The 24,665-nt window shown below is 40.5% G+C and overlaps 3 protein-coding genes across 20 annotated transcripts in view; 2 read left to right on the top strand and 1 right to left on the bottom strand.

Annotated features, from left to right (window-relative positions):
- Window positions 1–11,979, top strand: part of LOC136433121 (neurogenic locus notch homolog protein 2-like) — a 56,621-nt gene extending 44,642 nt beyond the window's left edge. For 15 of the 18 annotated variants that reach the window (XM_066424953.1, XM_066424952.1, XM_066424954.1 and 12 more), the window contains 13 exons: window positions 204–323; window positions 830–970; window positions 4,505–4,660; window positions 5,959–6,111; window positions 6,723–6,875; window positions 7,241–7,393; window positions 7,818–7,940; window positions 8,376–8,645; window positions 8,815–8,986; window positions 9,264–9,421; window positions 9,883–10,009; window positions 10,232–10,350; window positions 10,848–11,979. In XM_066424953.1, coding sequence (XP_066281050.1) covers window positions 204–323; window positions 830–970; window positions 4,505–4,660; window positions 5,959–6,111; window positions 6,723–6,875; window positions 7,241–7,393; window positions 7,818–7,940; window positions 8,376–8,645; window positions 8,815–8,986; window positions 9,264–9,421; window positions 9,883–10,009; window positions 10,232–10,350; window positions 10,848–10,972 — 1,970 coding nt within the window. In that variant the 3' untranslated portion in view covers window positions 10,973–11,979. Of the gene's footprint in view, window positions 1–203; window positions 324–829; window positions 971–2,056; window positions 2,580–4,504; window positions 4,661–5,533; window positions 5,680–5,958; window positions 6,112–6,722; window positions 6,876–7,240; window positions 7,394–7,817; window positions 7,941–8,375; window positions 8,646–8,814; window positions 8,987–9,263; window positions 9,422–9,882; window positions 10,010–10,231; window positions 10,351–10,847 lie in introns of those variants that run through there. The other 3 variants (XM_066424951.1, XR_010755599.1, XM_066424967.1) reach the window with 3 other exon arrangements.
- A 2-nt stretch (window positions 11,980–11,981) lies between these two features.
- Window positions 11,982–18,203, bottom strand: LOC136433127 (RNA transcription, translation and transport factor protein-like). The gene is made up of 8 exons (XM_066424975.1): window positions 18,016–18,203; window positions 17,159–17,283; window positions 16,605–16,704; window positions 16,237–16,323; window positions 14,606–14,694; window positions 14,180–14,251; window positions 13,158–13,206; window positions 11,982–12,788 (listed from the first exon to the last, which is right to left on the bottom strand). The coding sequence occupies exons 1-8, from the start codon at window positions 18,074–18,076 to the stop codon at window positions 12,634–12,636; spliced, it is 738 nt and encodes a 245-aa protein (XP_066281072.1). The 5' UTR covers window positions 18,077–18,203; the 3' UTR covers window positions 11,982–12,633.
- A 197-nt stretch (window positions 18,204–18,400) lies between these two features.
- LOC136433122 (zinc finger protein 91-like) lies at window positions 18,401–24,065 on the top strand. The gene is made up of 2 exons (XM_066424968.1): window positions 18,401–18,561; window positions 21,223–24,065. The coding sequence occupies exon 2, from the start codon at window positions 21,225–21,227 to the stop codon at window positions 23,784–23,786; it is 2,562 nt and encodes an 853-aa protein (XP_066281065.1). The 5' UTR covers window positions 18,401–18,561; window positions 21,223–21,224; the 3' UTR covers window positions 23,787–24,065.
- The last annotated feature ends 600 nt before the right edge of the window (window positions 24,066–24,665 follow it).

The following is a 24,665-nucleotide window of genomic DNA, read 5'->3' as shown; positions in this document are numbered from 1 at the left end:
TTAAAATCAGGAGGACAAGGAAAAACTCTAGAAAGCTGACAAGACCAAGAAAGTACATGTATTTGAGTTACTTGCATTGTGTTATTTCTATGCTTTTAGCATGTTGCCAATTCAATTCAATTGAAGCATGGCATTAGACAAGGAGATCATAAAAGCATAAAGAAACAAAGAGAATGATTTAAGTTGATCTCCTCCCATCCCAGCTGCTGACCCTTGTGACGACAACAAATGTGACAGAAACGCCATGTGCATCCCTGTGGGGCCACGGTCCTACAGGTGTGAGTGTAAGAATGGTTACCAGGGCAACGGATTCACCTGTGGAGGTAACTGATATTTGATTTATGTCTTGTTCTTTGATGCACATCCAGCAAAACCAGCAACAAATTGTAATACAACATCATTGAGAAGATGATAAAATTTTTAGGTGTAATGCTTTCCAAGTAAAAGTGTTATAGTTTGCCAGAGTGATGGTTGTGTGAATCCTGCAGTGCTGGCATTGCTTATTTGTGTAAAATACCAACAGACATTACATGGGCAGTTTAGGCAGCATGGCTAGTTTTGGGTGTCCAAATAGTGACAGAAAATGAATGCTGATGTAACAGATATGCAGTACACAGCCTCAATCTACAGTATTGCACTTAAGCTACTAACAGAAGAAAATGGCAAATTAAGTAGAACAATTGGAGTTCTTTAGTAGTACAGTCCATTAATAAGATGAATTATGTTAAAAGGGTTACCTCTATCATTCAATTCTGATGTTTTTGATGTTAGATAATAGATTACTTATCCTTGCCTGAAGCCTTACGTTTTGCATGTTATGCGACTCCAGCTGCTGCTGCCTCCATTCGGGCTGGAGAGGATCCGTGCGGTCACCTGATCTGCGATGTGAACGCACGCTGTCTGTTCCAGGGAGGCAGGCCAGTCTGTCGCTGCAATCAGGGATTTGAGGGCAATGGATTCTTCTGCAAAGGTAAGAAACATATGACAGACTTTTCGGCAACCTGTCTTTATAAAGTGAAAACATTTTACCTACCCGGGGGTGTGTGTGTCAGCAGGCCATCACCTTATCAAAGGAAGTCAAGGAATGTTTGACTGGTTTCCATGACAATGCATGTGTTTCCTCTTCCAGTGCATGTTGGGATCTGGCATCCCTGGCTGAAGTAAGGAAGATAAGACTTTTAAGAGGGTCACAGAATGCAGCGAGTGTTTCCTTTTGGTGTATTTTTTATTGAAACCCTTTTGTCTAATAACCAACAGCTTCTCAAGGAATCCAAACTTCATGGTTTGTAGCAGCATTTTGGCGTAGACCTCAAGTTCAAAGGACTGAGGAAATCTTTTTACCTGCATTATTGTTCTCAAACAAGTAATGAACACGGAGATAATAGTGATGTTCAGATCCAGATGCTACTAAAGGAACAAGTGATTTTGGATTTTCACAAATACCTGTAAAACACAAAGGAAGTTTGCCACCTACTCTGTATGTATGATTGCACAGTGCACCAGTAATTGGCATCCATGTACCAATGTTGTGTTATTACAACAAATAGCAGTTACTCAAGCTACTGGATATGATTTTGGAAACGTTCAGACATTTCAAGTAATATCCACTACTTTTCGTTTGTGACACTGAGCAAGATTTCGAACAGCAGGTTTTTAACTATGAATTGATACGCAAATAAAGTGAAGACATTCTTAGATAGTCCAATAGGAAAACAAATAAGACAAAGTCAAGACTTATATTATTACAGCTTGATTGTGCAAAGAAAGTCCAGCTAACATTGAATGTTCTTAACGCAAAGCTTCCTAGGCAGGCTGAACTATCTCTTGAATAAGTTTCTTTGTGTTACTGCTGGGTTGCTTTCCCTATCACCTTCGATGCCGCATGTGTTTCAGAAACTTTTAGAATGCAGAGGTTTACTGCATATACATGTTACATGTGCATGTAGCTTCAGTGTTTCTCACATGGAATTTTCACACTTCCTGGTGTGTAAAACTTTATAGACTATTCTCACACTTTTCTTCCCTACTGACATGTCTGAGTGTCTCCCCTTCACAGGCTGATGTCTTACAGGAGCCAGTCCCGGGATTAAGAGAAGCTTGTATATTAGCAAGTGCACAGCTGAAGAAGTAATATATTTTTGGGCTGGTTGCTATATTTGGATGGATTTTACGAATGGAAGCAAGAAGCTGTAATTTTTGAAGTCATGCTAGAGGAATAAGTTTAGTTATAGATGCAAAATCACTTATCTCTTTTAGCAAGTTATGCTCTTAATAGATATATTTACCTGTACATTAAAAAGTTCTACTTGTAGACAATATTTTAATAAATCCAAATAAATGTTAAAGATATAATCTTAGAACTTTGCATGTGTGTGTTTCTATTGTTAATTTTGTCTGTCGAGTTTACTTTTGCACTTGTCTTTGTATAACAAGTTGGTTATTTATTTCTGTTGGCACTTTTTCTTCTCATTTTTTTTCTTCGTGTTAATTCGTCATCTTATTGTGATATAACACTTAAAACAATATTTTCTATTTCACTCTTGGTTGAGACACAAATAAACTTATTGTTTCTTTCCTTCCTCCTGCTTTGTTTGAGTTGTTGTGTTGCAGTGATTTCTAGCTCACATGTGTACGCTCTTTAGTTGTCACAGATACAATGTAAAACTTAACTTTCTAAAGACAGCATGACTTTGGCAAGATTATTGGTGATTGAATGGTATTGATTAAAAAGGCTTGAAAGCACAGGCTACAGTAATGGAGTTTAGCAAGAGATGGGTTAGCTAGGCCATAGGGAGGGCACCAAAGCATGAGCAATATGTAATACTATTCTAAATCAGTAAATAACCATGAGATGAGCCAAATTAAGATAACCAAACTATCAACAAACCACATAATGAAGTAGTTTTGTAGCTGATGTAATTAGCCAAGATTAATCAATATCATATGTAAAAGTTTGAGGACTTAGGGTTCCTTGTGCCCGGCCACATAAGTCCAACTGAGAGGATAGGGTGTGCTATGTCTCATAACAGTTGTAAGACTTCTGAACCTGCCAGCCAGATGGATCTAATCTCTTCATACAGGCCCGTTTAATTAATCTGTTCCAAGAAAGCCAGAGCTTGCCGTGTGGATTTAGTTGTGCTTAATATCGTCCCAAGAAAGGCCACCTTTAGTCGTGGTGGAATTTAAGGTTTAGACCCCAACATTTCCAAATGATAATTGTAGTAGTGATCAGGACCTTTGATCTTATAAACTCCAAACATGTTTTCAAGTAAAAAAAAACTGTTCTTGCTATATAAATTGTGTAGTCAATTGATTAATCATAAATTGTCATTGGTTAGTTATCAACTATTATGAAAGCTTACAGTACTGGATTGATTAGAAAAAGTGTCCTGAATCCATAAAGATTAATTGCTCCCAGTTGCTTACCAGCGACTCTGACATAAGCATGTTGTGCTTAAAAGGGGACTCCTGGACCCTTAAAACCTACCGTAAAACAACTTACTGTAGTTGCTTTGAAAATTGTTCTGGTTCTCCTGGCTTTAAATGTCTTGTTTTTGAAACTTAAGAGGAGTTTCGGCAACTTACACTCTTCTCAGTTTAAACAGTTTGCACAACTACAAAAAAGTAATGCCTTCTGCAAAAATGACTTATTTTTCCTGGCCTAAATTGCCCACATTTGGAGTACTCCTAATTACATTAATGAGGCTTCCTGTCCTGTGTCTCTGTTCTGTGTGTCCTGATGTCCTGTTTGGCTGATATACATGGGTTGTTGCCCAATGGAACCCCAGCCAAAAGCTGGTCTCACTTATGGGGAGCTCAAAGGTAAAGCAGGAAATTGGAACCAGCTTTAATGATTGACCCAATGTTGTCTTCCTTGATAAGTGGTTTAAATTCTCAGGGTTTGCGGCAGGAGACACTGGGATCTTGTCTTGTGACACACTTAGGTTGGTGTCTGGTATGTGTGGTGCATGGCTCTTTGTGGGGTGCAGATAAATGCTGGTTGCACAACTGGCCTGCAATTAATGCAATTCAAAGTGTTTATCACAAAACTGTAATGTTGGTTATTTCCTGCTGCAGCATGGAAGTTCACCCACATCTTTTTCACAGCACATATTTCCACAGATTTATGCTTGCTATTGCTTCAAATTAACTCACCGTTTGTTGTCACTTCATGAAGCAACTGCCCTTTTTGCAATAGATAATTGCAGATGGTATAACAAAATAAGATTGTAACTTTGCAAACAACTTCCCATCAACTACTGTACAGCATATGCATTTCACAATAAGAAGCTTACTTCATTTTGGATTCCTCAGTTTATTGTGCAGCGCTTCAGCAGCAGCAAATTTCTTCTTGCATTTTGCGTTTTGCACTGACTGCATGATCACCCTTACCCTGTGCAACGGTTGCAGCCTGCAAAACTTATTTTGAAAGCATGATATGCATGTGAAATGCATAAGATGTAAAATTGAATCATCTATACCTGTTTTTTTCTTTCTTTTTCAGCTGCAGTACGATATGCACCAGCGAACTGGCTTGACCCTTGCACCAGCAATGAGCATGACTGTGACCGAGACTTCGGCAGGTGTGTGTACGAGGGCCAGGGCAGGTACAGGTGTGAATGTGCACCCGGCCATGCTGGAGATGGGAGGACATGCAATGGTAGGTAACCTTTATGTACCGTTCATGTAGTAAACCAATTTCAGAGATTTATAGATTCTGCCCAAGTTCATGTTTGTTTTGGGGAGGGGGGCAGGAAACAATATCATTGTCAACAAAATTGTACATGTCGACATCCTAATTCATGAATCCACTTCTACTCACAGTTAACAGTATCATCAGTTGTGTATAACACACTCTTGGCATTCCCAGACCATATGGCATTGCATATTGTGAAATTCTTAGTTTCTCTGAAGCATAACTACATTTCAATCATCCCCTCTAGTGGGGCCTGTCTGTACTGCAGTAAAACATGGCTTTACATTTGCTAGTAGTGACAAATTTAGCTACAGTGTATATGCACTGCCTGTGTTTGCAATGGGTTCTGGCACCTTACAGAACATGTTACTAATTGCTACATTGTGTAACAGACAGCTTAACATTGCCTTTGGTTCTAACAACATTGCCAACAACAGTGCATGCCAATGTCACACTTGAATATGGCAACATTTCTTGAATTGAGTATTATTATTTATGACCTTCTTAAATGATACAGCACACTTGTTCATAGTTTTATGACCTTGAATCGTCAGTCCAACAGTCAACTTTTCATAAACTTGAGGTTGAACATAATACTGAAACTGGCAAACTCGAAACGCAAAGCATGAATTGTCCTTATGTTTATCGTACAACACGATATACATTTGTACATGGAGATTTTTCCTTTATTTGACTGTTTGGAGAAATCCTTTCCTTGTGCATGTCAGCATTTCTTTGTCACAGTGAATATAACCCATATTACTTATTGATGTTGGCATGTCCAGTCATGCTGTTATTGTCGGACTAATCCAGACACCTCTGTGTTTCCATTTTCAGATGCATGTTCCATGCTTCCCACTTACTTCTCTGCAGCAGCATAGTGCGCCCTGCACTTGCATGGCTGGCTGTCCTCCATCCACCCATCTCTCCATCCCTCCATCCTCCGTCACCACTCTGGTGCAGGTTTGTGAAGCCGTCGTAAGGTCAGTGGCTTGTGATGTGTGCTGTATGTCGGCAACGCTTCTAACCAAGCTCTCACCTGGTGCTCCTCCTGTCTGTCAGCTCAGTGCTGGGCTTTTTTGAAAATCCAGAGATTGCATAAGAAAGGTTATGCAGGTAATTTGCAGAACTTCTGCTGGAAAACCATTTGCAGGCACCAAGTGTAGCACCAGTTACACAGGCAGGAGGGAAGCCTTTGCTTGCATGCTGCGCTCCACGAGAAATGACACGTGCACTTTTCGTAATCTTCTCTCCGCACGTAGCCATAGCGGTTCTCCCCAGCCCCTGCGAAGAGGGGAGTCACAACTGTGACGAAAATGCCGTGTGCATTAATGAGGGTGCAGGCAGATATTCCTGCCGCTGCAGACCGGGGTTGATTGGAAATGGATGGACCTGTCACGGTAAGGATCCCATTGGTAGGTCCTGTCTGTGAGCTTCTTACTGTTTCATTGCATACCTTGCTTGCTGTCTATATACATGTACTTGACAATATCCATGGCACAGCATTCGCAAATCTGAAATAATTGGTCAAGTCTGGAAGTATTTTCCATGATTAGACCCCTGAAAAGCCTCAAGAATTCTATGAAACTGAAACTGTTGTATCCCAGTTGTGTTTGGCAGGTTGCTGAAAGTGATAAATTGTTTTTCTTGTGCCATGGATGCCAACTGTGGGTAGATGAACACCTTCATGTGGGATTGTAGTTTCATGTCTGGAAGTCCATGTTTGCTTGCCCATCTGGTTGTGTGTTGAGAATGGCTCTTCCTTTCTTGAAATATGATAAGACAAGCTAATTCTGTGGAATGAAGGAATTACATGGTTTCACAAACAAATGTTACAAAGCTAAAAAAATCGTGTTGTGCAAGTTATGTATTTCATTTTAAATATCAGTTTGAAAGTTCACAAAGGAAAGTTTCAGATGGGCAGCAGCAGGATTTCTGTGTTAACAGATTAATTTTTGATAACCCAGCTCTCTTCCAATATTGCTGTGTCTATGAATAGTATCTCCTCCAACCCCCCTCCCCACAGCCACCCCTGTACAGCCCCCAGCCAACCCCTGTGATCGGGCCAGCTGTGCCCCCCCTGGACAGGGCTTCTGTGTGCCCGTCAGTCTCTCACAGTACCGCTGTGAGTGCCTGCCCGGATTCAGGGACATCAACGGAGACGGCAGAGTTTGCCAAGGTTGGTTCCAAATCGTTCAGTGATGAATACACTGTCAAGAATGTTTTGGATATGTAGAGATATTCGCAACTCAGTGGCTTAGGCAGCTTGTGTGTTTTGCAATGATACATGTACCGTTTCATGTTACACAATACATAGTTGTACACATTAAGTAGAAATAGGAGCTTAGTAGGGTAATGTGGACATTTTCTAACATTGTACTTGACAGAAATTTACATCTGTGCATTGTGATGTGTTACAACTAGCACAAGTAATTCCTCCATACCTTGACTCCCCAGCCATCAAATAGCATCAGTTTATCAGAGAGCTGTATATAATTTGAGCCGTGATAAGATCATGTATAACTAGAGCCTCTACCCCCATAGCCATCCAGCCGCCAGGCCCTCAACCCTCAGGCAACCCATGTGACCGTTCCAACTGTGCACCCGAGGGGCAGGCCAAGTGCATCCCCCTGGGCCCCAACGACTTCCGCTGTGAATGTCTACCAGGGTACAGTGGTGATGGGAGAGTCTGTACAGGTATGGGTTTAATGCTGTGTCCGTCCAGTGGTCTGTTAACATTGTCTGCAAAGTGAGGGTAAATTTGGAAACTCTCTGGCAAATTTGGAAACAATCTCAATGGTACATTTTGTATATCTGCAATATTTGGTAAATTTTGAAGACAAATACATTTAAAACTTTTTATTTTTGAGTGAAATGAACTTAAAGATATATTGAAGAGGAAGTATACTGTTTCGAATGGGAGGGGAAAGTTCTTTCCCTGGTTCCTGTGCAAAAAAGTAGTGAGTATATACCACCATATCAGATTAGACCATGCCATGGATCAAGGCTTATGCTGGTGTTTTGTTCCTTTCTCTTGATTTAAAATGCTAATTGGACTTGGTAGAGAATTTCTTTAAAAAAGGCAAAACCTAATACTGTATGATATTGATTTTTTTTGCAGACATGGATGAGTGTGACCTACTTGACCCTGCTTGTGACCACAACGCTCGCTGCCTCAACACTTTCGGGTCGTACCGGTGCGAGTGTGGGCCTGGATTTGTGGGAGATGGCAGGACCTGCTCTCGTGAGTTGGATCTTTTAGCTTGTCTGTCTCTAAAAAAAAGATTTTGTATCTCTTCTATAGGGTTTTTGAATGTTAGTATACAAACTTACAAATGTTGATATGTTGTATTGCAATATCCTGCTGTAATGTTAGACCTTAGATGATGACCGGTCACTCAAAATGCACAGACATTAATATCCTAGTGCAGCCTGTATATGCAAAGGCTTAAAGTAGGCATCTTAAGACAAATGACTATCAATGGTGAACTCACCTTAAAACTTTTCTTGGATCTTAAACCCACCAGCATGACAGACACAAAATTATGTCAAAGTCATGTCAATGCAAAACTCCCTGTCTGAATGTCCTACTAAAGCAAAAGATTTGCCATACATTTGTCAAGCTGTATATCTTGTGCCACTAGAGAATAAGGTTTGTCCTTTCTTCCTCCCCTCCCAGCTGTTGGCCAGGCGCCCCAGGCCTCTCTCCTGTTTGCCCAGGGCATGTCCATCAGCCGCATCCCGGTCCCTGCCCAGGGTTACCGCGGCCAGATCATCGGTGCCCAGTCTGCAGCCCGCGGGAAGAAGGTTCTGGTGAAGGCAGGCATGACAGCGGTGGGGATCGACTACGACTGCGTGGACGGGTACATGTACTTCACCGACGTCACCGGCAGTACCATCAGCCGTGCCAAGATGGACGGCAGCCAGCCAGAGGTCATCATCAGCCAAGGTCACTATTTGGTTTCTAGAATCTCCGCCCTTCTTTAGAAGTAGATAAAGTAATGACAGTTTGAATGAATTGTATGAATATTTTCTCACTAGATGTTGATTTCGTCAGTATAATGCTCACCATTTGGCCATGTTTTTTCTTAACCCTTGATGACCCACTCCTCCCCCAGGCCTGAGCAGCCCAGAGGGTGTAGCCGTGGACTGGATCAGTAAGAACCTGTACTGGACAGACTCGGGAACTGACGTCATTGAGGTGTCCAAGCTGGACGGTACAAACCGTAGGGTGCTGTTTAAGGATGACCTGGTCAACCCCAGGTCCATCGTGGTCGAGCCCTTCAGTGGGTAAGTACAGATGACTTTGGGTTTCATTCATGTCGGGTTGGTACAGGGGTTAGCAATCCTGCCCCAGGATCACAAGGGTAGGGGTCTGTATTCTGGTATATTGGTCGGTGTTCTAAAGCATAAAGCATAAAGCATGAGTTGACAACTATCTCTTGAATGTAAGGCAATTGACACCCTTGTAGTTGGCCTCTAGATGAGGTCTGACCCCAATTTTGACTGATCCAATGTGGTATCTTCTGAGCCTCATTCACTCCTCTGACACATGCCATGCCCACAGCACCATGTATTGGACTGACTGGAACCGTGACAAACCGAAGATCGCAACAGCCAACATGGACGCCACCAACCGACGCACCTTTGTGGACAGTGAAATTGCCCTGCCTAATGGCATCACCATCGACTACCCAGCCAACCAACTCTGCTGGGCAGATGCAGGTAAGGACTTGATGGCTTTTGTTCAAGAGTTTGTGTCTCCCCTTCATAGTTAGTTGCAACAACTGATGGCTATTCGAAGTAAAATAAAGGCTTTGACTTGACTTGACTTGACTTGACTTGACTATCTTTTCATATTATGTCACACAAGAAGGTATATAAATGTTTTGATTGAAACACCTGAGCACAAATTGCTTTTGTTGGTATAGCCTGTCTTGGACTTCCAGGTACACGTAGGCACCCACTTAACAAAAGGTTTGATACATGATGTTTCATGGAGATCATATCAAGTATAGTTTGCAATTGGATTTGCAATAATCTAACTTGCACTAATTAAGAGTTGGAAAAATATTTTATTTTTAAACATCAATCCACTGCAAGCTTACTTCTTTTCATTGGAAGACATCAGGAAGGTCTACTGAAATTGTTGTACATTCTCATTGGTTTATGTTTGCTATGTCCAGGCACTAAGAAGGTGGAGTGTGCTACCCTGGGCACAGCTGCCAACCGGCGCACGGTGTACACCCCGACGCAGTACCCCTTCAGCATGACATCCTACCAGGGCCGGCTCTTCTACACTGACTGGCAACGGTGAGAAAGGCTGCTATGAATTATTAGAGACGTAATATGACTCTCAAGCTTATTTTCAGTTTAGAGTAACAAGGCCTGACCATTGTTTATCATAATGAGTGATGATCCTTGGTTTTCTAGAAAATGGTAAGTAGGTGTGTCCAAAACAATGTCAGCAATAATGAACCAATAATGATGCTGCATGGCTGCCATTGATATTGACATGGCTGAATGTTTCTGCAGGGATGCAGTCCTTGCCGTCAACCCCCAGTCCCAGACAGAACAGGGCCCCCTGCCCCTCCCCCTGGGCTCCAGCGGAAATCCCTACGGCATCACCACCATCACCAACACCTGCCGCAGGGGTATGTTCAGTTTTCTATCATGTATGAATAATTCAAAACATGTGGCTGGCTGTTCTTTAACATTCTTTAACACTTTAAAGCTGTACTGCCTAACCCTGATATCATATGATATCAGAAGGCTACATCAGCTGACAGAAGTAGAAACATGATTCTTTTACAGACTAATTTATTCAGACATTGAGGTATGCTCTTGTATGTCTGTAATCAAATTCAGAGGTGTTGCTTTTCTTTTACTTTGTGCATTTTACCTTCTCAAGAGTACTATTTCAAGGAACTTTTTCAAATTTTTGACTAGGACCTTTTTCTTGCTAATAGTGCATGAATTCACCAAAGTTGCATTGTTTATAGCAGAGATTAGCTAGGGGGGTAATCTTGCCATTGGTCATTTGGTTGTACTGTATGTACACACACTTCCTTCACTCATCAGGTAATTCACAATGCAAGTCCTGGTTTTCCATCAATGAAGTCAAACTTTGACCACCCTCTCCCCCCTACAGGTGCCAATGCCTGCAGCGTGCGTAACGGGGACTGCTCCCACCTCTGCCTGCCCAGACCCGGCAACCAGCGGTCCTGTGTCTGCCCCTCCAACCAGTACTCCAACGAGGCAGCGTGTGTGGAATAGAGAGTGTGGAAAAAGCCTCTCCAGTTTTTAACTTTTAACACAAGATTTTTATCTCCACAATTACAAAAGAAGTGGAAATTCACCAAAGCAACTTTTTTTGGCAGACGTGGAAAGGGTTTTTGAAAATATCCATATCAATTTGAACGTCTTTCATAAAAGGGCGATAATATTGTCTTGTTGGTCAGCCAAATCTGATTACTTGTGCAGCAGATTCTGTGGACTTTTACCAACTAAAAATCCATATGCCAAAATATGCCAGGGATCTAGTATTCACCTCTTGATGCTTAAGAAGCCCCATCCTTACACTGTAGCTGCCTGTGAGGACTATAAACCAGGTTTGATAACCTCTGCCCAATTAGCTAAGTAAAACAAGTTCATTGTGGGATTACCAATTATTTTCCCTCATCAACAACATATCTGTTTAGCAACCAATTGAATTTCAATGGCCTTGGACATTCCTCACAAAATTAACACAATTTGCTGCCAAAACAGGTACAGTGCAGCGATGATGTCATTCAGGTAAAGTGTAAGGTGTGAATGTAGGCCTGCACCAATCAGTATTACTGTCATTACACTGCATGCCAAATAAGATGTTATCTAGCCTTTGTTTAATCTTATAGTGGACATTTTAAAATGTAGGCACCAGATTTTTCACAATATGTATAGTAGAATGTAATATCTTGCTGTGTTAAATGTATCAGTGTTTTTTTCTTTGCCTACTCTGTAAAATTAGTGTAGTACTTGTACTTTGTCCACTACATTTGTTTTAATCATAAAATTTTTTTTTTGTATTTGAAGGTATGATTTTTTTCTCTCGATGTTTTAGTTTTTTTAAACCTTGTAGATTTTGTACTTATTCATGGGCACATGAGATCGCGCTTTAGGGATAGAAGTGCACAGTATGTGTATTGAGCACTTGAAGAATGTAAGTTATCACTTGAACTGATGTATGGTGCTGTTTCGACTTGTCTGAAGTTTTTTTTTAGATAAAAAAAATCATCACCCTGTGTCTGTTGTCATCTTGTCTTTATTGCTGCTACATTTTAGACAGATATCCACTATGATAAGCCAAGGCTGTCTATAATATCATCCCCTTCTTCATGGTGTAGCAAGTTTAGACTTAGTCTTTACTATCAGCCTAGGTATTAAGGTAACATAATTTTGGTCTTAACTGCAGATGTCTTTCTTCAAATCTTGATTGAACCTCAGGCTGAATCTCTGAAGCAGGTGGAAGCTATTCCATGTGAAGTAGTACATGTAGGTGGCCATGTTACCATAAGATTGAAGTATGAGACTAAAGCCTCTGTCACATGCATTGTACAACAGGTCTATGGACTTGGGACATTCCTAGTTGTTGAACACTTTTCATTTCTCATTTATTGATTTAAGGCTAGATGTACTTTGCAACTTTCAAAGTCACCTTTCTAGTTCCAATAAATGCTTATATGACCCCAAAATCATAAGTTATATGTCGAAGGGGCTTAAAGGAACAGTCTGATTGGCTTTGAACTCATGAAACCTTTGGCTGCTGGTGTCCAGTTTAATCAAAGCTGCTGTGACTGTTGCGGTTGCTTTACAAGTTTGGCAGTGCCATTGTTCTCTTGGTAAGACAGCTGCTGGGTTGTGATGCAGGTGTGCACGGCGACACCTGTCCAGCTGCATCACCTGCCCACCTTCCCCAGGGCTTGGTCTGTCTTGGGGTTTGCAGTGATGGCCTGAACAGACACAATGGCCTCGTTGATTTTAGTCTGCAGGTCCCTCAGCTCGTGGATGTGCAGCAGCCGCAAGATCTTTGCTGCCTCGTTCACAGCAGGATCTAAAGAAATGTGCCCCAAATTAGAACACATAAGATGATCATGGTGATGCTTTGTGGTCATCATAGCCTTTACTGAAGCTGTGTTGATAAAAAGAGACATTGGCTACAGTCTACTAGTTAAATCATCTTACAAAAACATTAAGCTATGAAGGGATGCAAGGACTACTCTCTAGCGAGGACTATATAAACTTTCAGTTCAGTTACATGCAAATTGTGAACGCAATGAGGACAGCTTGACACAATGGTTTACCACAACAACTGACTACTCTGCAGAAGACCCATAAGGTCGGCTGTGCTCTTATATCTGGTAGAACAATAAGTGAAAACATTCACGTGAGAAAGCAAAGCAAAGCAAATACACCTGCTTACCTCCTGTGTCAAAGCCAGCATCCATGTCCTGTAGAAGGATCGGAACCCCCTGGAATACACAATGGTACAAACTTGTAGTATCACAGTAGATTGGAACTACCTCCTAGTTTTTACTAACATCATCCTTCCACTGGTTGTATAGTATATAATATACAGCTGCAATAATACATCTGTCATCAGAGAATATAACTATCTTGTACTCGTTTTGATGAACACTTAAAAAAAATAGAATAAAAGCTAACAAGAACTGCAACCCTTTCCCAGTAGCATTAAAAAGAAGAAAGTTGAACGAAAGACTAGTCAGGATTCAAATTCTCCTCCCTCTGGTCCAGCAGCAGGGTTACTAGTAAGAGGACCACACACTTTACAATTCTGTAATGAACTTGAGTGTTCACCTTGAACCAGGTTTACATGTACTGACACAAAGAGGATCTACTTAAAGTTTCCAGGGTTATGATTTTGGTGAATACTACTGAAACAGGACTTTTTTATGGAAAAAACATAGAATGTGCCTTTGGTCAGGTAACTTGTGAAAGGGAGCCCTGCTAAACATATCTTTTTACCAACATTCCAAAACATGTCTTTAAAGAGGAAAGGAAGGAAGGAAGGAAGTACTTGACCTTTGTCATTAGGGGCCATTGGCAACCAGTTTCAACTTGCAAGTCATTATGTGATCCAAGTCTTTCCTAACAGTGGTACATTCCTTTATGTTCTTCTGCAAAATTGCTTTAGAAAGTATAACATTATTGTGACTAAAGAAGGTGCCTAACTGATGACTTTCATCCAGGGGATAGGTGAATCCCCTACTGAGTTGTTTTTAAATGTACTGTACCTGCCTAAGGTGGATACAGATTGTATCAACAGGATGCCTCAACTTTGTGGTTTCGTCTTGCTGTACTGGGGCATACTCCTCCATTTTTACTTGATTACTATCACAAAGAACTTTTCCACCTACTAAACTGAAATTTTCCGTTAACTATAGTAGGATACAACGTTAAGGTACAACTGAAAGAAAAGCATACCTCTGTCTTCTTGTTCTGTGATTCAGCAATTGCTTCTTTGGACAGTTTTTCCAGGATAAGCTTCCGTATGGCCTGTGGGAAGAAACACAGACTCTTAGTAAATCATCTTAATGCATACTAAAGAACATATACATTTCTCAAGGAATTAAAAGGCCTTTAATTCAATGGATTTATGTTAAATGTGTACAAACAGTAAATAAAGGGAACTACTGGAACAATAACAGACAAAATGATCTTGGACAATAATGTTCCATATCATAGAGCTGGATTGTAAAGGAATTTCCCGTAGATAATGTAACTTCTAGTGCAGACTTGTCTAAGAACCTATAATAGTGGAGGTGGATATTCAAAATCTGGACACTTGACGTTAGTGAATGCGGTGTCAAATTCCTGTCTGAACAGTTGACAAGAGACAGGGAACCTTACCTTAAGTAACATGAGCTGGTCGTCATGTTGTGGGATCTGTAATAGTTGGGCTAGTGAAGCCACGCCTGCTCTGAAGTCAGCACTGTTGGCTGCAAAAAATAAGTACACTCATTTTGTTTGTCTCATTTTCCTTAATATATCTTTACGGACACAAAAGTCTGTTTTAGAGGAAAGCTGACATGTATTTGAGAGAATCTGTAAAATTTCTTAAGGTCTTTGGCTAAACAGAAAAGTGCTTAAAATTTGAGAAAAATCAGAGCAAGTCCCATGATTTTTAAAGAGATGCAACACTTGTAAATGTTAACATTTTGGATTGATGGTATGGAATATTGGCTATGGCAAAGTATTCCACTCTTTCAAGCTCTATATACATGTACATGTAGTTTATTATGCACTGTAGGACATAGGCAATGTTACAAATCTGTAAGAAATAATTGTACAAAAACCGTACAAAAAGAAAACTTAACATACAGGCATGCCAAATTGTTTGCATAACGTTTGTAGGCTTTTATCAGTCAAACATCTTTCCCACATCCTGTTATTTAGTGTTACTATACAAGTTTCAGGGAGGAAGCGGTAATACAAAGAGCTCAGGACAATGAGGACAATTTTGTCAAGAGTCATGACTACAGACGATTCTCACTAACTAACTCAAATAGACGTCACACTATCTTGGCCTGTCTTTGTGCTTCTTTAAGACCCTTCACTTTTCACAAAAAACTTGCTTGTGAACTTCTATTCACTGTGACGGTGTCACACCTTTTAGTCTAATAAACTGTATACTGTGCCACTTTCAACAACTGATTGTGCAAACAAAATTTGTTGACCTCGAACGTGGCAAGTGAATGAAACATGGCTTTCATCACCTTTTCTTCAAGAATGAAGTCTTTGTCTACTTGTTAAGGCAATCAAGACAAGGCTTCTTTCACTCTGGTCATCAAATAACAGAAGTTCTGACTTTCTCACCGGAGACAAGATCTTAAAGGAAAGTGTTTGTGTGCCAACAAGGGAATCCACGTCAGTAGCTCCATAAGCACCTTACGGACGTGGATTTGCTGACAATGTCTACTTGTTGTGCTATTATGGCACTGTTCAGTGGAGTCTATCTGCCCACATCAGAAACACTGATGCACTGTGGAGAGAGTTTGCCAACTTTGTCTTTGTACTTTCCTCAGCCAGAGGACCGGAAAAGGGGTAAAGTGATCTGCTGTGGTACAACACTTCCTCTCAGCACTGGTGTTGACAATTGTGTGGAGAACACCATACCTGTGAATGGTCTCACTCAATGGCTGTTTGTTCTTTCTTTTAGAACTGTTCAGACATTCTATTCCCAGAGAGGGGAGTGGACATCTTCTGTTTTCCAGCAGGTTTTAGAATCAATCACAAATCTTCATGACTTTTTTCAGACTTTTCATAAATTTTTCAGACTTTTCATTAATTACATTACTTTTGACATGTTCTTCATGAAAACTTATCAATTGGTAGTGCCTGTATTGTATAACAAATCCCCCTTAAGCAAGTGGTAGACTCCAAGCTAAAAATAATGCCTCAATCACCTTAAAGCAACTTCTATGAGGACATTGGAGAGACAGCATTACAGTTAGGTTTGCAAAAGTGACAAGAACACCTACGGTCTATGCTGCCCAGGACATCAGAGCTCGGTGCCGGCACAGGACTCTGTTGAACGCTGGCCCCCTTCACCTGTCTGTACTTTTCCACTGGAAGAATCATCATACTGGTAAGTAAGGCAATTCTTATTTCAATTTATCAATTTTGCAAAAATGCAGTCAAGGCTGTCATATAAGCTAAGCCATCATACTTTTGTGTCTGGTCTTCTGGTCTTGACAAGGAACGGTTACAGAAACTTTCTTTGAGAAGTTTGTGAGTTTTCATGCAGATTACAGTAGTTAGCTTTTTTACATCTAGTTGTGCAATCGTACAAAGAAATGGTAGCAGAATCACTTTATCAAGCTATAGAAGGGAGAAGTTCCAATCCTACCATTGTCACCATACTCTAGCCTCACAGCATAACCCAGCAGCCAGTCCATCACAGCACTTTTATCTCCATGGTTCACAGGGCACGCTAGCTCTTCTAAATACTATGTGGAGTGAAACAAGAAGGACTTACATTAAATGTTGTTATCCTGAAATTGATTAACACTGTCACAGTGAGAAGGTTTTTGTGCTTGGAGCTCTGACATGCCACTTCCAAGTTCCATTGACCACAACTACATGATTATATCAATTGGTATAATGTGTAACACTGTGTAATGATGAATTCAATCACCTGTGATTTTCATACAAGGAAGTTTACTGATTCAGTTTGTGTTACCACTAGTACCCTGTATTTAAAACTAGACTATTTCTTTCTACCTGTTTCATGTATTTGAATGCTTGGCCCTTGTTGCTCACATGGAACCTAGAAGCTTGCTTCTGTACAGACATGTCTTTGACTGGGAAATACCAAGCCCCATTTAAACCAAGCCCCATCAAGCTACACATGTAACAGTACACACAGAGCTGTTGGGAACATGGCAGGAGACTTTCACATACCTGTTTAAATGCTATTGGCCAGTCTGCACTCTGAATGTTGCGTAGATTTGCTCTGTCTTCTATTTTGTAGTGTCGCACTTTCTGGTCCTCAAGCCAAACTATCATATTCCGGAATTGTGCTTCCTCTGTTAAGTGTTGGGATAAAGCAGTTACTAGAAGGAATAATGAACATAACTTGCATGCCCAATTTAAGACCTGTCCACAAGAGTAATGCTTTAAGTCTGACAACATCATTATGAGCTTCTGTGGCGTGGTATTTCATCTTGCTTCGTCGGAAAATCTTAGAAGTTAACATTTGTGGTTAGTACTTTACTCTCAATGTACAAATGATGTTTGCACACTGTCCAAATTATGAATGTGTCCCTTGTTCAAATGACAAAACTGATGGAGAAAATAGACCACAAGAAGTTATCTTCAGGTGCGGAGCTGAAAAGGCTTTGAATACGCATCTGCGAATGACACAAGGATGATAACACTACGCCAGATGTTTCCCCTGACATAATTTGCATTACACTAATTTAAATCTCTTGTCCAGTCTGCACCACACACATCACATCTTCCTAGTCTTAGACTAGTGTTTAGTCTGCCTAGTATAAATAACAGAATTATTTTTGCTCTGTGCAGCAAGCCTCTGTGCATAAATTTACATATGTTCAGCGTGATGCTCCATGAGAAACGTATTTACGTGGCAACTCTTTCTGTTACGTATGCACAGTCTGCGGTGCTCTTCCGCGCTGGAAGTTGGCAACTAACAAGACCCATAAGGGGGAGGGGGGCGTTAAGAGCCTCTGGACAGAATATAATTTTCACCCAAGTACCACGCAAGCAAAGCGCTACATAACACGCGCAATGCCCACCTGCGATGTTAAAACTGTTGGGTTGTTGGTATTCTAGAGCTGCTAGTTTCCTGCGGAACATGTTGCGGTTTTTGAACGATGAACTGAAGACGAGAAAATTAGACCCAAACCCCGAGGGTTGCAGACGACAGCGAGCACTCCCGGACACGGCTGGCAAGGACTGGGACCGGCATGCTTTGCGCACAGAACCTGACAATCTGGCGGGAACATTTAAATTTGGACGTCTCTTCCACAACACTGATTTACATCCGTTACCGATGCCGACTTGTTCTCGTTCTCGACGTGTGTTGTTTTTTTCCTCGACGAGTCTGTATGTTTGCTGTGTATATCTTAAATACAATGAAGTCATTAGCGACTGAGCCAGGGCCTGCTCCCCAGCCTGCACAAGAACCGGATCATCAGGTTTATCAAGTTTTGCGAACTTTAACCCCCATTTTTCGGCAGCCCACCATTTTGTTAGCTGGTTCATGTTACTGATGTGAACGGGGCTTGCAAAAACGTCAAAAGTCGGATCGATTAGGGACTAACGTTACCACCGACCAAAAGGTAAGACCTCTTGTTACTGCAAGGACTGGTTTATAAACTTCAATTGGGAAGTCTGACAACTGTTAAAACGCAGGAACAATCATGGTTTAGTGTTGGCAGGCCAGGGTCATGAGGTGTTTATAATCCACACGATTGTCAAAGACTGTAAGGTACATTCTGATTGGTTGTATTCAATTGCTCCTAATTGGTTGTTCCTAACAATGGTGACCAAAATATTCTTATTGACATTCTGTCAAAATATTTATAGCCTGGCCTTATGCAAATCAAGGACATTATATTACATCCTATATCAATGTCCTTGGGTAAATAGCTTTAGGGCAAGGGGTACATAGTGAACTGATACTAGCCCAAAGTTAAATGATAACGTTATATGCACATATACTCATGAAATAGAAACATAGAGGAAATGGTGCAGACTTTGCTACTCTCATCTCCCAAATAAACATACCCCCCGGAATAAACATACCCCCTGGACAAATTTTCAAAATCTAATAAACATACCCCCCGGAATAAACGTACCCCCCGGAAAATTACCAAATTGACACGTTAACTGTGTCCATGCTCCTTCTGTCTTAGGGAAAGAAGATGATAAGCAGGTAGGTTCTTTTTATTTACATATTCTATATAAGTATGTAAATAATGAACCGAATAACTGTAGATATCTTGTTCAAATTATAATCATTTTCTCCACTTTTGGAAAAATTGGGCATAGGTTCCCCGCGGGGACCAACGGTGCTTCAAATTCAACAAGTGAAAATGTACATGATACATGTATTTTCTACTTGGAACTTGAACCAAGTGATCAAGGAAAATTGTTGTATAAACTGGCATATCATTAAAACAGAAGTAGTTGCCAAACTTCTCAGTTCACTTGCATGGGCAACACCTTGTACAAATGTATCAACATTTAGAACTTGAACAGAAAATTACTATATCCTGAATATCCGATGAAAATACTATTTTAGAAAGTATTACGTATTTGTAAAAGCCATGTAGAAAAGGTTGAACTATGACATGTATGATGTTAGTTGTTACTAGTACTTTTTCTTGCTCAACTTTCCATTTCTCATGTATACATTGCATATAGAAATATGGATTAATTTTGCAAACATTACTAGAAGTATATGCTTTCCACAAAATCACATTATCATAAAGAACATTATCATATATTCTCCTTTATTGTGTTGTTGCAATCCAAATAATTTCAAATCCAAAAATTACCCTTGATGTATGCAGAAAAAATCTTTCATTTTGAGAAACTTAGTTGTCAACAAATTCATTGTTTAGATGTGAGAAATCTCAGGCTTGCTCTATTTTGTGCTCTCTCTTTCTGATTAAAAGTTCCTTGGTTACATCTAAAACATTGCCACAAACCACAGGGTTCTCATGTTACACATCAAAGCGCGAGTCAGACGGAGCGGCACCGAACACAGGAACACAGACAGTAAGGGGCGGGGCTAACAGAGAGCTACATGAAGTTCTGAGAATACTCAGCCAATTTGTTTGTAGGGGAGTGATTTTTGTCAAAACATCGTAGGTGATAATTACTGGAAAAAAATTGCAACTTAGTGTTGTTTATCAACTATTAAGTGGGAATTCACTTTGTTGAAATACCACACATTTCTGACAAAGACAAATTAAAGAGTTTTATTGGAAGATCAAAAAGAGCTGTTTCCCCTTGGTAGAAGTGAGTTCTTCCGTCCGTGGGAAACTTCTAGTGGCGTGCGTTACTGCACTGTGGCGATTTTCCAAGGGCTGAATTTTCATGTTTGTGGTAGGAACCGTAGGATTTAAATGTTTTTGTAGATTTTAAAAGTATTATTCGGTTTTTAATGCTAAGACACTGTTATCATGTGGTGCTATTTTCATATTCTAAAAGTTTTGAGGAAAGGCTGTATTTCATGTGAGTAGAATTTACATGCGACTCAATGGTAACTTGAGCATTCATGGTGTTGATTACGTTGTTCCAAGGTTGTTCTTTTGGCAATGTTTTTGTCTTTTTCGAGCGCAAATTTTGCGATCTCTGTAAGAATTCAGATGGTCTAGAACGAAAAAAGACTGTCAATGTTGTTTATATGAAAAATAGATTTCAAAACTTAAGTGTGGCGTCTTACTTTGTCTGAGATAACATTATTTACTTTGTAGCGAGATCGACTGACATGTTAGTACCGCCAGGATTTCACAAATGCCGGGTCATAGCAGCAGGGAAATCAACGCCGCTAGGCCGAAAAATAGCAAATTATGAGCAAAAATGTCGGGGAAATATGGGCAGGAATACCCAAACTTTCGATTTTGATGGGATCCCTGGTTAGCAAAACTCTGATTTTCAAAAAATTAATAAACGTACTGTCCAAAATAAGAACGTACTGGGTGGATTTTGAGGCTGAAAAAAACAAACGTACCGGTACGTTTATTTGGGAGAGGAGAGTACAGATACAATGTACTGTGTATTCACCATCCCCATAAAGATGTCAATTTTACTAAGGGCAAACCTGTACCAAAAGCTTTTGGTACAGGTTGGCCCATTTGATACTATCTTGCCTTGCCACCGATAGATCTACTTGGAGATTTCATTTTGTCACTAGTCACTGAGAGCAGGAAATTGTTTCCTGTCATGCCTGGTCAACATTTCAATTTTCTATACTTCCTATTTTTGATTAGGTATGGACAAGTCATCTGGACATTATTTTAGACCAAGGGTTGGACAACGGTCAGGGAGACAGACAAATAGCAGAGAGGACCAGACACCAGAAACGGGAAAGCAGCAGGACAAGGGAAAACAAATCACATGCAAGAAAACGTACAGTGTAAACTGTACTAGTTTTGACCAAAAAACCTTGTCAAATCCACCTTACAACTGTGATCAATGTGACTATTCTACATGTTCAAAAATCAGCTTAAAACAACACATGAGTAAACACAGCATTGAGAAACCTTACTTGTGTGAAACGTGTGGATTCAGGACAGCCTACCAAAATTCTCTATCCCGACACAAGAGGAAACATACAGGTAAAAAACCTCACAGGTGTGAACAATGTAATTTTTGTACTGCAAGGAGAGACTATATGGACCAACATATGCTCAAACATTCAAGCGAAAAACCTTACAAGTGTGATCAGTGTGACTATTCTGCAGTGCGGAAAGATTATTTGGACAGTCATCTGATTAAACACTTGGGTGAAAAGCCTTACATGTGTGGAGAGTGTGGATACAGGACAGGTTATAGGACTCACCTATCACGACATATGAAAAAACATGAAGATAAGAAACCTTACAGCTGCGATCAGTGTGACTTTTCTACCTGTTGGCAAATCAGTTTGCGGCGACACATGGCCAAACACACGGGTGAAAAACCTTACAAGTGTGATCAGTGTGACTATTCTTCAGTACGGAAAGTCTATTTCGACAGTCACATGGCCAACCACACTGGTAAGAAACCTTATATGTGTGGAATATGTGGATATGCCACAACTTTTAGGTCTCACTTATCAAGACATATGAAGAAACACACAGGTGAAAAAACTTACAGGTGTGAACAGTGTAATTTTGGTACTGGAAGTAAAAGACATTTAGACCGACATATGGGTAAACATGAAGGTGAGAAACCTTACAAGTGCAATCAGTGTGCCTTTTCCTCAGAACTGAAAGATAATTTAGTACAACACATGGTTACCCATATTGGTAAGAAAGAATTTGGAAACAAATCAGCTTGCAGTACCCAAGTTGCACAAGACAGGAGTAAACAAAAAGGTGGAAAACATTTCAGCTGTGATCAATGTGACTTTTCTACCTGTGCTAAAAGCAACTTAAAGCAACACATGGGTAAACACAGCACTGAGAAATCTTACTTGTGTGGAGAGTGCAGGTTCAGGACAGCTTTTCGGTCTTCTCTATCCAGACACATGAGGAAGCATACAGGTAAAAAACCTCACAGGTGTGAACATTGTGGTTTTCGTACTGCAAGGAGAGACTATATGGACGAACATATGCTTAAACATTCAGGTGAAAAACCTTTTAAATGTGATCAGTGCGACTATTCTTCAGTACGAAAAATGTATTTGGACAGACACCTGGTTCGTGAACACACTGGTGAGAAACCTTATGTGTGTGAAGTGTGCGGATATGGGACAGCTTACAAGACTCGTCTGTCACGACATATGAGGAAACACAGAGGTGAAAAACCTTACAAGTGTGTACAGTGTAATTTTTGCACTGTGAGTAAAAGCCATTTAGACCAGCACATGGTTAAACACAAACCTATAGGTGAGAAACCTTACAAGTGCAGTCAGTGTGACTTTTCCACAGAGCAGAAAGACAATTTAGAACAACACATGTTTGACGACAATCATGATAAGATTTTAACCATTGAGAAACCTTTCGTGTGTGAAAAGTGTGGGTTCAGGACAGCTTTCCAGTCTTCTATATTGCGGCACAGGAGGAAACATACGGGTGAAAAACCTCACAGGTGTGAACATTGTAACTTTCGTACTGCAAGGAGAGACTATATGGACGAACATATGCTCAAACATTCAGATGAAAAACCTTTCAAGTGTGATCAGTGCGACTATTCTACAGCACGGAAAGTCTCTTTGGACAAACACCTGGCTAAACACACTGGTGAGAAACCTTTCATGTGTGGAGAGTGTGGATACAGGACAGCTTATAGGACTCACCTATCACAACATATGTGGAAACATACAAGTGCAAAACCTTACAACTGCGATCAGTGTGACTTTTCTACCTGTTGGAAAATCTGTTTGGAGCGACACGTGGCTAAACACACGGGTGAAAAACCTTACAAATGTGATCAGTGTGACTATTCTGCAATACAAAAAGTCTGTTTGGACAAACACCTGGTTAAACACACTGGTGTGAAACCTTTCGTGTGTGGAATATGTGGATATGGGACAGCACATAAGCCTCACCTATCACGACATATGAGGAAACACACAGGTGAAAAACCTTACAGGTGTGATCAGTGTGATTTCTCTACCAGTTGGAAGGTAAATTTAGACCAACACATGGGTAAACACACGGGTGAGAAACCTTTCGTGTGTGGAGAGTGTGGGTACAAGACAGCTTATAGATATCTTCTGTTACGTCATTTAAGGAAACATACGGGTGCAAAACCTTACAAGTGTGATCACTGTAACTACGCTACGGGACGGAAAGACTACTTGAACCAGCACATAATGAGACATGCCAGTGAGAAACCTAGTGAATGATTAGTCTTTTCTGCAGCACCTGAAGATGATTGAGACTGGCCATTGGAGAGAGACTTGGCTTTTAACACACATGGCAAAAACCTGTGTGCAGTGGTCCCTCATAGAAAAGACCAGATGGTGGAGGTGTTAAGTTTAATTCAAGACAAGAAAAGGCAGACATATAAACATTGTAACGTTATAACTTTACACATGGTATATTTGTACATGTGCTGTTTATTTGGGGCTATGGTCTCATCATATACATTTTAAGCATCCTTCTGAATAAAGAACTTGAACTTGTTCCATAGTAATTGTGGTTAATGCTACTTTAGAGCACAAGCCTACAACCACTATACACTGTATTAAAGTGTACTGCATATTACATGTGAAAAATGTATTCAACTATCATTGAGACAATCTTGACAAAATGGGTGTTGTGCTGTGAGTCAGTCTGGTTGACTACATGTATATGCATCTCATATCAGCCATACGGTGATTTACACCATTCAACCAGACGGGAGACCTGGCGCATCCCCGTCTTGTATCAGCCAAGGAAAGGGTATGTCACCCCGCAAGGGGCGGTACACATGTATAACCCCGACGACTACCACGTTGACTACCTAACGTAACATGACCAATTAACGTCCGATTTATTCAAAACGTATTTATCTTAAAACCGCGCGGACAGAGCCAAATTTCAAACCCATGGGCAAAAATATCAGCTCTTCTAAAAAGAAAATGCATGGTCTGTAAGTTTTTCTCCGCCTGTTTAACGCCGTGCGAGCATGTATTTATACTGAGGTATATGATGAAGAATTGTGCTAGGGTAACCCGTTATCGTCCACTTCTGAATCTTTTCCCTTCTAGCGCTATGCTTGAAGAACATAGACCAGAAAAAAA

Source organism: Branchiostoma lanceolatum, chromosome 4 (assembly GCF_035083965.1).
Source record: "Branchiostoma lanceolatum isolate klBraLanc5 chromosome 4, klBraLanc5.hap2, whole genome shotgun sequence".
NCBI lineage: Eukaryota > Metazoa > Chordata > Leptocardii > Amphioxiformes > Branchiostomatidae > Branchiostoma > Branchiostoma lanceolatum.
The sequence above is the reverse complement of the archived record's forward strand: the minus strand, read 5'-3'. Positions and strand labels throughout refer to the sequence as shown.

Coding starts and splice junctions, on each gene's coding strand:
- LOC136433127 (XM_066424975.1), bottom strand. CDS start 18,076: ATGTTCCGCAGGAAACTAGCAGCTCTAGAATACCAACAACCCAACAGT. Junction 14,252..14,605: donor ACCAGCTCATGTTACTTAAG/GTAAGGTTCCCT, acceptor TTCTTCCCACAG/GCCATACGGAAGCTTATCCT. Junction 12,789..13,157: donor TGCTGGCTTTGACACAGGAG/GTAAGCAGGTGT, acceptor ACATTTCTTTAG/ATCCTGCTGTGAACGAGGCA.
- LOC136433122 (XM_066424968.1), top strand. CDS start 21,225: ATGGACAAGTCATCTGGACATTATTTTAGACCAAGGGTTGGACAACGG.